Source organism: Arvicola amphibius, chromosome 11 (genome assembly GCF_903992535.2).
Source record: "Arvicola amphibius chromosome 11, mArvAmp1.2, whole genome shotgun sequence".
NCBI classification, from domain to species: Eukaryota; Metazoa; Chordata; class Mammalia; order Rodentia; family Cricetidae; genus Arvicola; species Arvicola amphibius.
The window spans coordinates 6,392,867-6,407,262 of record NC_052057.2 but is presented as its reverse complement, the minus strand read 5'-3'; the positions used below and the strand labels follow the sequence as shown (position 1 = coordinate 6,407,262).

General features: G+C 43.8%; 1 protein-coding gene across 3 annotated transcripts in view; it reads right to left on the bottom strand.

Annotated features, from left to right (window-relative positions):
• Window positions 1-14,396, bottom strand: part of Rapgef2 (Rap guanine nucleotide exchange factor 2) — a 213,081-nt gene that overhangs the window by 138,985 nt on the left and 59,700 nt on the right. For all 3 annotated transcript variants that reach the window (XM_038347929.1, XM_038347930.1, XM_038347931.1), the window contains exons 2-3: window positions 9,497-9,567; window positions 5,882-5,938 (exon numbers count right to left, since the gene is read on the bottom strand). In XM_038347929.1, the coding sequence (XP_038203857.1) occupies window positions 5,882-5,938; window positions 9,497-9,567 (128 nt within the window). The remainder of the gene's footprint in view (window positions 1-5,881; window positions 5,939-9,496; window positions 9,568-14,396) is intronic.

Sequence of the window (14,396 nt, the reverse complement as noted above, 5' to 3'; positions counted from 1 at the left end):
ACAGCTCCTTTGCCAGCAGAGACGGGAAAAGAGCACTAATCCTTTTCAGTACCTCTGTCCAGCCAGCTGACACTCACCGAACACAAAATACACTTTTTCTACCCATACCTCAGGGTCTTTGAAAAAAACTGATGTCCCTGCTTTTGGCAGCAGCCTTTTCCCCTGTTAGACTTAGTTTTCAGACATTCACATTTCTCTGAGTGGCTGAGCACCTCTGGTAGAGAGTGATTCCTCTTCCTGGCCTCCCTGAGTTCATGTGGCACAGCCAGCAAGGTAGTGATTACTCGGGGTTTCCCCCACTAGCGTCTCTAACGCATCAGTTCTGCCAATGCACACACTATGATGCCCGCTTGCTGGTTAGACTTGTTTTTAAACAGGTCTCATTTTTTTAAGTATTTTAAAGTGTATGGAGGTCAGAAGGCAACTTACAGTAGCAGATTCTCTCCTGCTGCTGCGTGGGACCCGGAGAATCACTCGGGTTCCATCAGCCTAGGCAGCAAGCGCTTTCACTAACTACACCATCTTTCAGGGCATTTATTTAGGTATGTTCTTCCTGAACAGAACAATACCAAGCAACTCCTCATCAAAGGGTCTGTCTGACAGCTTAGATTTTACAGTGAAGCTCAAAGAAGTTTCTGGCACTATCCTCCGGGTCCACATGGTGGCAGTGTCTCCACATGAGAGAGTACCTTGCACATTGCTAGAGCAGGAAGCCATCCCATCCAAGTGTTCATGCTGAGGGTGACAGTATGTTGACATAATAATGCTAATTAAAAAAAACTGATCAAGTGGGGGGGGATCATTATCAGGCCAGAAGATAACTTCTGAAAAGTCTACTGACCAGCTAGTGACAGTGTAAGGAGAGGCAGGTTGGAGAATCTGTCGGTGACAGTAAAGGCAACAACACACAGGCTGAGACCTGCGAGAACAGGGCAGTGCGGCTCACAGGGCCTTCAGCTCAACACTGCCAGCCAGAGAAAGGGACAGGCTAGAATCACAGCAGCCAAGCAGAATCCAGAGTTCTCTGAGGTAAGACTCACAACTGTCTGGCATCAGCGAGAGCGATCCAAGCAGCACCTCTCTGTACATCAGCGGGCACGTGAACAGGTGGACCAGAGCAGCAGAAAGCGAAGCCTGAGATTGTGCCGCATCTGGGGGTCAGATCAGGTAGGAACACGTACCATGTTCGCCCGTCACATGGTACAACTGTGACCGCCTATCAATGTGGGGGATACTGGAAAGCAAGTATGCACTGTGCTCCCCTGAATATACGACCACAAGGTGCTGGCACCAGGGGAAAGCCAACAGAAATCTAAAGGGCCCCACAGCAAGTGGAGACAACAGCCACCAAAACCAGAAAAGCACCTGTTTCCTTCACTGTCTGCTCCGTCGGTGACACCAGCCAAACAGAAAATGCCACTGCCCAGGGCCACACCCACACACTGAGGGATCCCCACAGGCTGGTCCCCTTAATTGAAGCCCTAAAGGAAGCAGGGAGTTGGCATTTTGCTCATTTTGTGATTCTGGTCTTCTGACCAGCTTAGACTTGTGCGCTCAAATACATGACTGTAAAGGGGGCGGGGGTAGGAGGAGGAACTGCAGTGAAAATAACTTCATTTATGTATGAAAAATCATCCTGAGGCTGCTCCAGCCAGAGGTTTCCAAGACCAAGAGCCCTGGCAGCTTTTCCAACCGCACAGGCTACTGCTGGAGCTGGGCAGGGCTTCCTGTGAACACACTGTTCCAACACTTTAAAAAGTTCTGGCCCTGGCTGCCTGCCAGCATGCAGATGGCTTTCCAGATACACAGTAATTTCAGTCTTTCTCACCATAGGACGTCTATTACTGTTTATTACCAAGTTTGATAACTGTGTTTCTTTTGCTCCTTTGATAAGATGTTGAGCTATAAAACCCGAAGATAAAATTTCTATCAATTACTTTTATGTAGTTAATGAGACAGGCTAGAGCTCATTAGAGAAATCTCCTGCCACACAGCGGAGCAACTGAGCAAGCCGAACATCACTTCATTACAGCCATTTATGTATTTCAGAAGGAACTCTAATAAAGCTAAATAATAAAAAAAACTTCAGCATTTTCACTTCCCACCTTCAGAACAACAATGTTTAATCATAAAATATTACAGGCTCATTATACAAAAACGGATGTAAATGTCAATGCCCATGATATGAAAACAAATAACATTTAAAAGGCAGAAGGCAATTCCTGTTTCCCAAAGTCCTAACCTGCAAGGAAGCTACTTCACTTTTAAAAGCTGGTGTAGAAGTTGGAAGGGACACAGCTGTGTCTCCAGCACTCAAGAAGTTGAGGCGGGGGGATCACTGCAGTTTTGAGATTAACCTGGAGTTCTCAAGCTGCAGAATGACACCTTGTCTCCAAAGTAAATGAATAAATTGATCTCACTAACCCGAGGAGCAGAAGCACCATCTGACAGGTTCGAAAACGACAAAGTCAGTAACATCCAGGAGAACTGAGAAACTAAGGGCAGCACTAAGATGTTCAGCCTTATGCTGAAAATGCAGGGGACAAAGGGAACATCAAGTAACAATTCGCTTAAGCAGCAGCGTGAACACACACAACAAGGAACTAGCAAAGCCAGACATTCCATGGGCTCTTGATGCTGCCGTTCTTAAGTTAACAGAATTCACCTGAAAATGAAATGGAGCATCGCACTAGGAGTTATGGAGTTATTCAATGAACGTTCTTTTCAAGAAAGATGATATGAACTGCATATGCATTACAATAAATCAAATCAATGACTCAGTTACAGTCGGCACAGACAGATACATCCAAGGGCTCGAGGAACGAACAAATTTAGACAAGCAGTCAAACCTGAATGACTTGGAAGCTGCTAAGAGTCATGATTTACACACTATAATTTCATCCTCACAAGAAATCTGCTCTCTCCTGAAGTAACTCGGCTCTCAGAAAGGTTAAGGAGAACCTACATACACTCGGAGAGCTCTAACTCAAAGCCCAATCCGTCTCTGCACACTAGCTTATAGCATTCCCAGCCCACAACCAGAATGCATACAGAGTAAGCCTCATCAATCGAAGAACATTAAAGAATGGTTTGTATTGACCAGGCAGTTTCATAGAAAACTAGAAACAAAAATACCTTCTGCAAGCATGCTGGCTTGCAGAACAGCCTCATCTACTCGAAGGCTAAAACCATGACTTTTTTTTTTCCAAATAAAACCTCAGTTTTGTCATTTTGTTTGTATACACATAAACACACGTTAAAATACTTAAAACGTGGAGAGAGATTATTTCAAATAGCAGTTACATATCTCTGGGTAAGAAAGGAAAGGAAACAAAGCCTTTTTGCAAGAGATGTAAAGCAACAGGAAACAAATGGCAGACAAAGAACTTTGTAATTTACAAAGACTATAAGGTAAAATAAAAGGTCAGCCAATCCAGAAAAGAAAAACTATATTGTGCAGTTATTGAAGAGGTCAAAGGAGAAATCTGTCCATGACAGGAGACCATGAGGCAACGTACAATCTGTAAGAAGAGCAGGGGAGGGACGGACCTCTCTTCCTGCTGGGGGCAGGAGACAGAAGCCTGAGATAGTAGGTGCTGGAGAAAAGAAGAAAGTAAATGCCCCAGGCCACCAGGAGCAGCAGACTGAGAAGGGTAGCAATGGGCGGTGTCTGCCTTACAACCAGAAAGTCAAGTCAAGCCACCAGGAAACCGCTAAAAGCAGAGAACACCCAGCTAGTCTCGCTAAAATATGCGTTTACAGATGTAAATGAAAAGGCTTTGGCAAAACTGAATAGTCTCAAAGCAGCTGTTTCACAGAGGAACAAATTCCTCTTCTGAAATAAAGAGATATAAACCCTTCAAGTGCTACGGAAACTCTTCCGGAAACCAAAGCATTCAACCAGATCTGCACGTGCAAAAGGCTCACGGAGGCACAGCTGGGTATCTTAAGGGTACAGGTAAGCATGTGTGTGTACACTGACTTCTTGATACAGGTTTTTAACACTTTGTCCAGTAAACGCAAATGACAAGGCTGGTCAGCCAGTTAGGAAAAGCCAGAGCTGATTGACTAAGAACTCGGTCATAGCATTTTACTGGGAAATAGCCCAGTCAGAGAATTTCTCAGCAAATTCTCAGTTGATGACCCTCCACTTATGTGATGGTATGTTGATTTTCACTGCTCTCTATAATATATTACCACTCTGTAATCAGGCTAGCCGCCTCCTAGCTCCTCCTCCCCTACCTCAGCCTCCTGAGTGCTGGGGTTAAGGCATCAGAAGGGCACACCTCCTCAAAAGGGTTGTCTCTACACTCGGTAGGGATGCACACATTCTCAGAAGGGATGCAAGAGCCCTCAGAAGAGGTACCCATGCCCTCAGTAGAGGTGCATGCACCCTGAGTAGACATGCTGGTCAAAAAACTACGTACATCTACTGCACTCTGAAGAAATTGACATTGCTGTTTCCATTCTGTAGATGAGGAAGATGTCGTACAGTGTTAGATCAAAAGAATACCATATTTACCTGGTGAAATTACTAAAGCTATAGCAAGGGAAAGGGCTAGTCATCCCTTGCTCATAAAAGCAAAGTCTGGCCAGGCAGTGGTAGTGCACGCCTTTAATCTCAGAACTCGGGAGGCAGAGGCCAGCTCTGTGAGGTTGAGGCCAGCCTGGTCTACAGAGCTAGTTCCAGGACAGGAACCAAAGCTTCACAGAGAAACCATGTCGAGTCTGAAAGTCATCGATATTCTATTACACTAGTCTTCAGACCAAGATGCAGGAAGAACAGGACCAGTCACTCCACTCCAAGCTCCTCAGAGCAGCTCCCCAAAAGACGATATTAAGGTATCATGGATTTACATAAACTACAAACACAGCTGTTTTTTAGGTTTCAAAATACACAAACTGGCAAGAGCGGACGCGTGCCTGCTGCAGGACCACAGAAGAAAATACCTCGTTTACATTTTGTAAGTACCTCAGCAAAATACCAACAGCCTAACTATGTGGATCTGCAGTTAAGACTCTATGAATTTTTATTCTTGTGAAATCAGGATTTACAGACTTCTCACTGCTCACTGCCACTGGCGCCTAATTCTAAACAGACATACGTGAGCGACTGGAAAAACCACGTCAAACACACTCCATTCAAGACAGCTAGGATATGTATTTGGCATTGTCAGCAGGTGTTAAAAACTAATACCCGGGACGTGTGAAGGCACTGACACGCCTCTATAGAAAGGTAATAACTAATCACTGTTAGTGAACTATGGTTGTGCAGGCGGGCGTGCTGGTGGGTTCCAGTGGTTACCATCAGACCTTTGGGAGGACGGCGACAGGTGCTGATTAAGTGTTCATCATCATATGCAATATTATTTTTAGGATAAAAGGGGCAAAAAAATATTGGCGACTGAGGCAAGAGGGGAAGCTGCAAAACCCCAAGATCTGGGCTCAGGTCCTGATGCTACTCCAAGCAGCAGGTGCTAAATGAACGCCTGATCTTCCTGAAGCTCCATTCCTGAATGGAGAACCGGTGTGGTGGGAACAGCGGAGCCAGGACACATCTCCAGGCAGTAAGAAAATCAATGTCCATCAGGCTTTTACTGGGGCACGAATGACAAGAACAGAGAGACCCTGACAACCCAAAGTCACATCTCTACCACGGGAAAATACCAGAGGTAAAAATACAGACGTGAACTGGCCATTTTACAACTGCAAACAGTTGAAACATCTCACACATCTAAACCATGAGAAGTAAGTTAACCTCCCCAAGCCTCGTCCTCCCGAAAGGCCAGGTTCACTGAGCCAGCTGCTTCTAGCGCGCGGGGACAGCTGAAGGAGCTGCCGCCGCATCACACGAGACACACAGGCGGAAAGGAATACCTACTAGTATAAAACTTCGTTTGCTTCATGTCTTTCGTATCTCACGGTTTCACACATTAACCTGTAAAAGAGAACGGCAGTGAGTCCAGCGCTCGCCATTAGAAGAACACAACCAAGACACCTGAATGGGCACATGGGGTGAAATTCCAAGTTCATGACTTCATATGCTCGTAGGCTTATCTAAATTATATACCTTCAACCGGATGTGGATGGCGCTGGAGCTACAACTGGATAAAAACGAACTAAGATCTGCCCCACCTGTGTGCTAGAACATGAAGCATCTAACAGAAGCCAAGCGTCACCACGGGCTTCACGGAGAGGTTGCTCCATACTTTGTAAGTGGCACACAAAGTGTGTTCCCCGGGGTAAACACCCCCAAGGAGGAGCAGGAGCCCGAAAGTCAGAACTTAAGAGGTGGTAACATCGTGCACAGCTCAGCACTCACGGTCACTGAGTGGGACGGAATCTCAAGCCAACGTAGGCTTTTACTGACTCAGTATTTTATGAGGAATGAGCAAATGGAGACTTGAGAACTGAAGGGTTTGTTATTTCAGCTGATACAGCCCTGATGAAAAAAAAATTGTGGAAGTATGAATAATGCTTAAATATTCAAAATTATCTCAAAAGCAGTAGCATCGAGAAACATCTTATTATATGAATACCAATCGATTTTTCCAAAATACATGGGGATGGATTTTGTGATGGTTTCCAATCATCAAAAGGCTGCTGCAGCATGACACCCTAGCAGCACCCTCATTTTGGACAAGTGCTCTTCCCCGACCAGGGAACACGGAGCTTCCGTTTGCTGACCCAACAAAAACTCTTGGCTGCTCACTCACCTTGTTCTTCCTTCTACCCATCCTCCCATGTAGGGATTCAGCTTGACAAGTTTACAGCCACCTTGAATCGAAATGACCATGACTGCCTCTAAGTAACCCTGGCTGCTCTGCTTCACCGGATGCAGTATCTCAACGTACTGCAAACATTCAAAACCACTTGGGTGGGATATGGAATTGCACAACACTGACCCAGATGCCATTGGAGTCAGCTAAGTGACAGAGAGCTGGGTGTTAGCTTAAGGAAAATCATGTCCAGTCTAACCGGAATGAAGTCACTTTTGTCCCAAATGCTCTGTGAGCCCCCTACTTCTGACCTAATTCTCCCAGGCCCACGAGGCTTGCTGCCACCAGGACTACAGTTCTATCATGGACGTTATTCTTCCTTGGAACTAGATCTCCTGAAGCCACTTAATTCAGAAGCAGAATCAATGCTTTTAATAGACTGGGATATGATTTTTTCTTCTTTTTATCTTCTCTGTATGTGTTCAACTTTTAACATCTGTACTACAAAGACTATCTGCTTCACCAAAGAATCGTCACAGATTTCCTTGAAACAGGTCTTTCACACTGTTCTCAGAATGTGATTGGATTCCTCCTACAAAGTAGTGGGGAAAAAATTAATGTTTACAACACTGCCATAAATAGGGCTATTTTATGCAATAGGATAGAGTTCTGCCAAATTTCATTTGCAAGCTTCTAACAAATACCAAATGAGCAAGAAGGAAACAATTTGGTCATCACCATGACCGCATTTTACAGATGTGGAAGCAGAAGCTAAAGAGAAGAGATTAAGCAAAAGCACAATCTCCCTGAGAACCAGTGTAACAACTATGATCTGTTTGTTTCCAAAATATTAATCAGCAATCTATAATGCTGAGGAAGATAATGTATTTCAACTGTATGTTTGTTTCCAACACTAAACGTGGCTGGGCATATATCTCAGGGGTAGAGTTTACCTATTACACAGGCCCAGAGTTTGAGTCCTAGCACAGCAAGAGGAGGGGAATGAACAGTACTAACTATCTTCAAGTGGTGATTCTGTTCTTAAGAGTTTCTGAGTTCAGAGCTCTCACTGCCATTTCCTCTCGGCAAATATTTTACTCTAGTCTATATAGATTGAACGTCAGAAAAACTAAAGTTGTATTGGGGAAAAATCTGAAGACTTGCAGGGCCAGGGTGCAAAGTGTTGGCTCTGACAGCAACACAGAGACACCTGCTGAAAGGTCAGGTCGCGTTCCATGTCACAGGTGTCAGCGCAAGTGGTGCTACCCAAATAAAATCGAATCTCCCTTGGAGCCTTTTATCGCGTACACTTGGAAAGTTGAGTTAAATACAAGCATCAGTTGGCTTTTCCTTGATAATCACCAGAACAAAAAAAAAAAAACAAAAAAAAAACACCTTAACAAAATGTAAAGACAATAACCTACCTAGAGGAAATGTGTGTTTTCCCAGAAATGGGAAGATTATAAAAGCAGTTTACTCCAGTCAGTGGTTTACATGAACCTCACTTCACTTCTGCTGTGTAATTCAGCTATGATCCAGCTCTAAAGATAAACTCGGTCTAGGCTGTTGGCTGTGAATGAGACGGCTCAGCACATGCAGAAACAGCTGGACATGTGAAGGGCTCGTCCCTGCAATGCTGCCAACAGACAGTCTACACGAAGCTTAGGATACCTTCTAAGGATGGACTCAGCTATACTCTTGAATTAATCAGGCATTTCCACCTAAACATCACCCCGGAAATGGCAAGAAGTAGGTAATTCTAAAGCTGGCTGTTGGGTCTGTGGACTGGTTTGTGGTCTGTTTTGCATTATTCGTACTTCTGAATTTTTTCCATAGGAAGACTGGCATTACAAAATGTCAAATAAAAGTCATACAATTTAAAAACTTCTATGGCTCGTTACAATTTCAGTCATCTCCAAAATCCCCAGCTCTGCCCTTCCTAATAAAAACTGTCTGGGTTTTTACATACTTAGTCTACAATTGAGTTTAATTTAAATGATTTTCATTAAAAAATTAATTTCAGAAACACTCAACCCTCTTGATACTTCTTTTCAATTAACAGACAAATATGAAACTGACATGCTCACAAATTAATTAGTGCTTAAAGGGTATTCCTTTCATAATTAAAAATGGTTGGCATCACAACTAGACAGAATAGAAAGAAGTAAGACCTCATTATATCTTGGCATCAATCTTCTCAGGGTCCTTTATTTCCCATTGCTGTGAAGACAAAGTCACTTCTGTTTTATGAAATTTGTGTAACTACAAATGAAGCTAGCGCACTGCACAACAGAAGCAGGAAGATATTTATAAGAGCACACTGAGCTGGAACCAGTGTGATAAACACTGTACTGGCCACAGGGGGGCCAGCGACATACTTAACGTAGTAAACATATCCCTACAGAGACCTAGACATGCTAGAGCAATGTGCCTAGTCACTAGCTGAGGAGTGATGAGCTGACCACAGGCATAGACGTGTATCTGAAAGAAGAGGAATTGCAAACAACACCCCCTTAAGTGTTTGTACCAACTAAAGCTTATTACTGCTGGGAAGTGGAATCAGACGCTGGGTGGAAGTACAATATATTACTATACAGAAATATTAAAATGGATATGGATACAACTGAATTCAACCTGGCAAAACACATCACAGCAAATGCAGGGGTTACACCAAGCAGAATATTCATGTGTTAAACATTCTTTAAGCTCAACTCTTACTAACAGAAGGACATAGAAACCCACTTTATCACTATTAAGTTATTAAAATCGATACACACCTTAGCTGGTGCTCCCTCAGGTTTGATAAGGCTTCCATTCCGTGTAAATAGGAATACACTATTTCCAGGTCCTGTTCCAAAGAAAAAATAGAATTGTTAGGCTTGTCAGGGAAGAAAGTTTTTCTAAAATAATGAAAACTAGCATGTGCAAAGGCTCTCCTTTACAACTGCCTTCAGAACACGCACAAAAGCTTTCGAATAATAAAATAAACTTACTTAAACTCATCACTTCATAAAAGCAAACTCTTCACCAGCAATTCTTTGCTACGTATTTTCTGCTACTTATATCAAAATAGCAAACAAAGTATTTTCATTTCAGGTCATGGATAATTACCAATAGAATGATTATTCAAATTATTTTCTCAATAGTAAAGCATGTTATTTTATAATCACTTAATAATCAAGTATAAATTTAACTTTCCATACTTAAAAAAAGTGTCTTATATTTAGTTTTAAAGTTCTTTCTTTTTCTCTAGGTCACAATAAAAAAGATTCAAAGTCATTCACAAAAGTTCAAAATAGGCGAGGCGGTGGTGGCGCACGCCATTAATTCCAGTACTCGGGAGGCAGAGGTAGGTGAGTCTCTGTGAGTTCAAGGCCAGCTTGGTCTACAAAGCTAATTCCAAGACAGGCTCCAAAACTACACAGAGAAACCCTGCCTTGAAAAAAAAAAAAAAAAAAGAAGTTGAAGATAGATAAAGATGCGCAGTCCTGTTTCTAGCCATATATGCGGAGCCAGAAAGGAACAGGCATTACAGGGCTCCAGTGAACACCAAGGGTACAGAGGGGATGACAATAAGGAAGAGTGAGAATTTCTCCCCTAAATCTGTCCAAATGTAGCGTAAAGGGATTGCAAGGCATTTGTAAATGAGCCCTCCCCTTCGAGGCACAAGTGACAACCCCTCAGTCCCGCTGCTGACCCTTCTCAGGTGAGCAAGACACCGACCGACCGGTTATGTAGTGCAAACCCCATCACTCATTTTCCCACTGAGTCGCCTATGAAACTCTAACAATATGCCTGATGACCTGTACTGCTTTTGTCAAGGAAAGCACACAAAACTACCCACCTGCATGATCAAGCAGGAAGTTCACACTGAGTGCCCAATAACGTGTAAGAAAGAAAGAAGACTTTTAGATCACATCTAGGAAAGACAAGCCTGGAAGACACATAACAGAAGCAAGAACTGGGATCTCAGAGACACAATCAAAGAAGGCAACTGCAGAGCACTGGCAGAGCACAGGCCTATGCAGCAGAAGCACTCCTTCACCTAAACGCTGTAAAACCATATAAAAAGTCGGTTCAGGGACCAAACGCCACTGTGTTAATCAGTTTCATGACACCACAGCTGTTCCGGGGTCATATGTACTATGTATGTTTGCGTAATATACATGGACTTTAAAAGTTTGAGTGCCCATGTATGAGACATATGTATAGAGTATCTAACCTACAAATAACTATGACCAGTATTTATTTGAGGCAATATGCATAACTTATAAATAGAGAACCACGGGATATAGTCCCGTGACATAAGAGAATGTGCTGACAGTTGTCACTGAGCCTGCAACACAAAACAGAGGCTACAGGAAGTAAGTGATGGACCGAAGGCTTTACACTACTCACAACTGGCATTAGTTCTTAAAGCAGAATTTCCTTCTAAACATACAGAACTGCACAAATTAAATACCATACCTAATCACCATGTTTGTAGGGGATAGTTTTAAATAAACACCACTCAAGCAATACATGACCATAAAATCCTGCATAACTGCTTCATGTACTTCTGAGGTTTTTGGGGTTTTGTTTTGTTTTTAGATGTATGTGTTGTATTTTATGTGCATGGGTGTTCTGCCTGCATGTATTTATGTAGACTACAATCACGCAGTGTCCAGAGTGGCTGGAGGTGGGGGGGGAGGTGTTAACTTATGAATGGTTTGAGACACCTTGTGGGTGTTAGGAATCGAACCCAGGTCCTCTGCAAGGACAACCAGTGCTCTTACCTGCCGAGCCATCTCTCTAGCTGTCTCGTGTATTCTACGGATCACAAACCTTTAATCAATTCAACCCACACATCTAGTTTCTTCTATTACTCTTAGAGCAGCTGTCTCAAAAGAAATGTGTTTAAATGGTCTATGCTTAAGGAGCTTATAAGAAGATGGCAGAGCTATTCTCCATTCCTCTACATAGAACGTGATGCTGTCGAGCTTTAACTAGATTCTCTAACAAGTAGTTTCTCTATGAACCTGAAGTTCCTAACTGTGTGGAAGAAACTAGAGCCTACCTAGCTGCCAACTAGCAAGCAATGTGTCCCGGGCCCTAAACACAGCTTGATGCACATCAGGAAACCGCAGCTCTGTGACCCAACAGAAGAACCGAAAACAAGGAGACCATGGTCACGGTTACAGGTGAGCTGGAGAGTACAAATCAGAGGAAGGAGCAATTTGGGTTTGAGTTTCTCAAATGCCACATGTACCAATTAAGGACTGCAACTGAGAAAACTGAGGGGCAAGAACTGTCCGTGACCCCCCCTGCACCGCCACAGCCCAAGACAACCTCTGAATGGTCTGAGGCTTCCGGCAGGACAAAAAGAAAACTCAAACTGCCCTAGAAAGAGAGCTGTTGGGTGGAAGCCCTGACCATCTGCCACCCTAACTGCTTCTCACCAAGTTCTCACCGTTTACTTCCTCTTAGCTGACAGCTTTTGTTAAAATCCAGTAGATACTGGTTGACCAAGGTTTCATCTCCAGAACTAGCCAGGAAGAAAAGGGAAAGAAGCAGGTAGAATAGATGAGGGACTGAGCACCCCAGTTCCTCACAGCAGCTGGGGCCTGCAGCCAGCAAGAGTAGGGGCCTGCAGCCAGCAACAGTAGGGGCCTGCAGCCAGCAACAGCAGGAGCCTGCAGCCAGCAATAGCACGAGCCTGCAACTAGCAGTAGGAGCCTGCAGCTAGCAGTAGGAGCCTGCAGCCAGCAGGTGGAGCCTGCAGCCAGCACAGGAGCATGCCTGCAGCATTCCACAGTAAGACTTTATCCAAGGCACAGAAGAGAATGGATGGATTTCTGGAAAGTATACTTTTGGGTTATAAGGTTCATTTTCTCTACTTAGAGTCAGCAGGTGAAGTTCTACTTCAACAAACTTTGTCTGTAGAAAACAAAATGCAGAGGCACTAAATCACCATTTGCCATTTTCTCAGGAAACTGAAGCCATTTTCTCAGGAAACTGATGTGCCACCTGAGACACTGCTAACCTCCCGGACTGTGCTTCCTAAGACAAAATCCACAAGACGGTCACTAAAGACACTTTTAGAGGCATAAGCTATTTTCCCCAAAATGCTCTGGCCTCTGAGCATAAACAGGAACATGTTGCAGTAACCAGGAAGCAGACCTTTTTTTTTTAGAACAATAAGCCTTTCCTTCGACCCTATGAAGGACATCCGTTTTACAAAAATAGACACCATTTCAAAGGAGATTAAAGTCCTAAAACCACTGCAACCAAGCAGACAATGAGATTGACAGGGCAATTGGGATGAAGTTTTCCCATGACAAACAAAGTCCCTTTTTTAAAGACAAAGGCATCCTTAAAAGCTTTGGTTCAATGCCTGCAAGCACAGGGCATCCCCACAGAAACAGAGGCAAGAGTCTCCACGCCCAGGGGTCTGCACTCACTGCTCCAGAGACTCATTCTGAACACAACAGGACAGCACAGCAAACGTCCAATGCACTTAAAGCTGGTCTCCAATGTCTTCTGTACACTAGCATCAAGACTGCAGCAACAGCATACAGCACAGTGTAATATGACCTTCAGAGCACTAAGGGAAGAGGAACTCCCCCACCTCCTGCTCCACCAGGGACTGGTGTGCATTCTTAACTCCCTGGGCTACAAAGAAAAATAATGATGATCAAAATGAAGAGAATTATTTTATCTACATTACTAGGAAAAAAGGTTTTTTTTAAAGGGGTTTAGCTTTAATATATTTAGTAATATATTAACATATTTATTGTGTGCTTTAACATATGTAGGAGTATAAGTTGGCTTCTTTGAGGACCAACTCAAGGGAACGAAGGCCAAGATGGTGTAACACTTAGCGAAACTGCTAGTCTAGACCTAGGTGATGAACGTCTACCAACTTGGGCATAAGGAGAAGGAGAGGGGAGCATCCACTGGTTGAGACAGTGGTCACAGGCCAGAAATTAAACTGATGGCAACATACTCTCCCTTGGGTATCTTTCACACAAAAATGTAATTTATCCTTCTGTGCAAATGCTCATGAGCAGCGATTTAGAGAGCTATGTCTCCAGCATCATTCATTAGGAGCATAAGAGCTACACTTTCAAGGCCCAGACGCACATCTGCAATCAAATAAGAAGGAACTAATCAAGCAGTGCAAATGCCTGTCTCCCAAGATGACAGCTCAGTTTCCAACTTTCCTTTACAAGATAGCTCTATTTCCACACTACAACATATGCAACAGTTCAGCTAAGAATGAAGAAACAGAAAGTCAGGTGGTGGTGGTGGTGCACAGAAGGCAGAGGCAGAAGGATCTCTGAGTTCGAGGCCAGCCTGGGCTACAACGAGAGTTCCAGGACAGGTTCAGGCTCCAAAGGTACACAAAGAAACACTTTCTCAACAACAACAACCAAAAAAAAAAAAAAAAAAAAAAAGGAGGGAGGGAGGGAGGGAGGGACGGACGGACGGACGGACGGACGGAATATGAATCTTTGGGGTCGAACCAAGTCCTCCTTCTCCTTTCCCCAGGAGTTGGTGACCCTGGAATGAGACAGAGATCACATCTGTAAAGCAAAGTAATAAACGCACAGGACAGCCTGTGTGGCCACAAGTACACCTGATTCCCTTGCAATGCAGGCCGCACATAGTGCAGTTCCTGAGTGTATCACCTAAGAG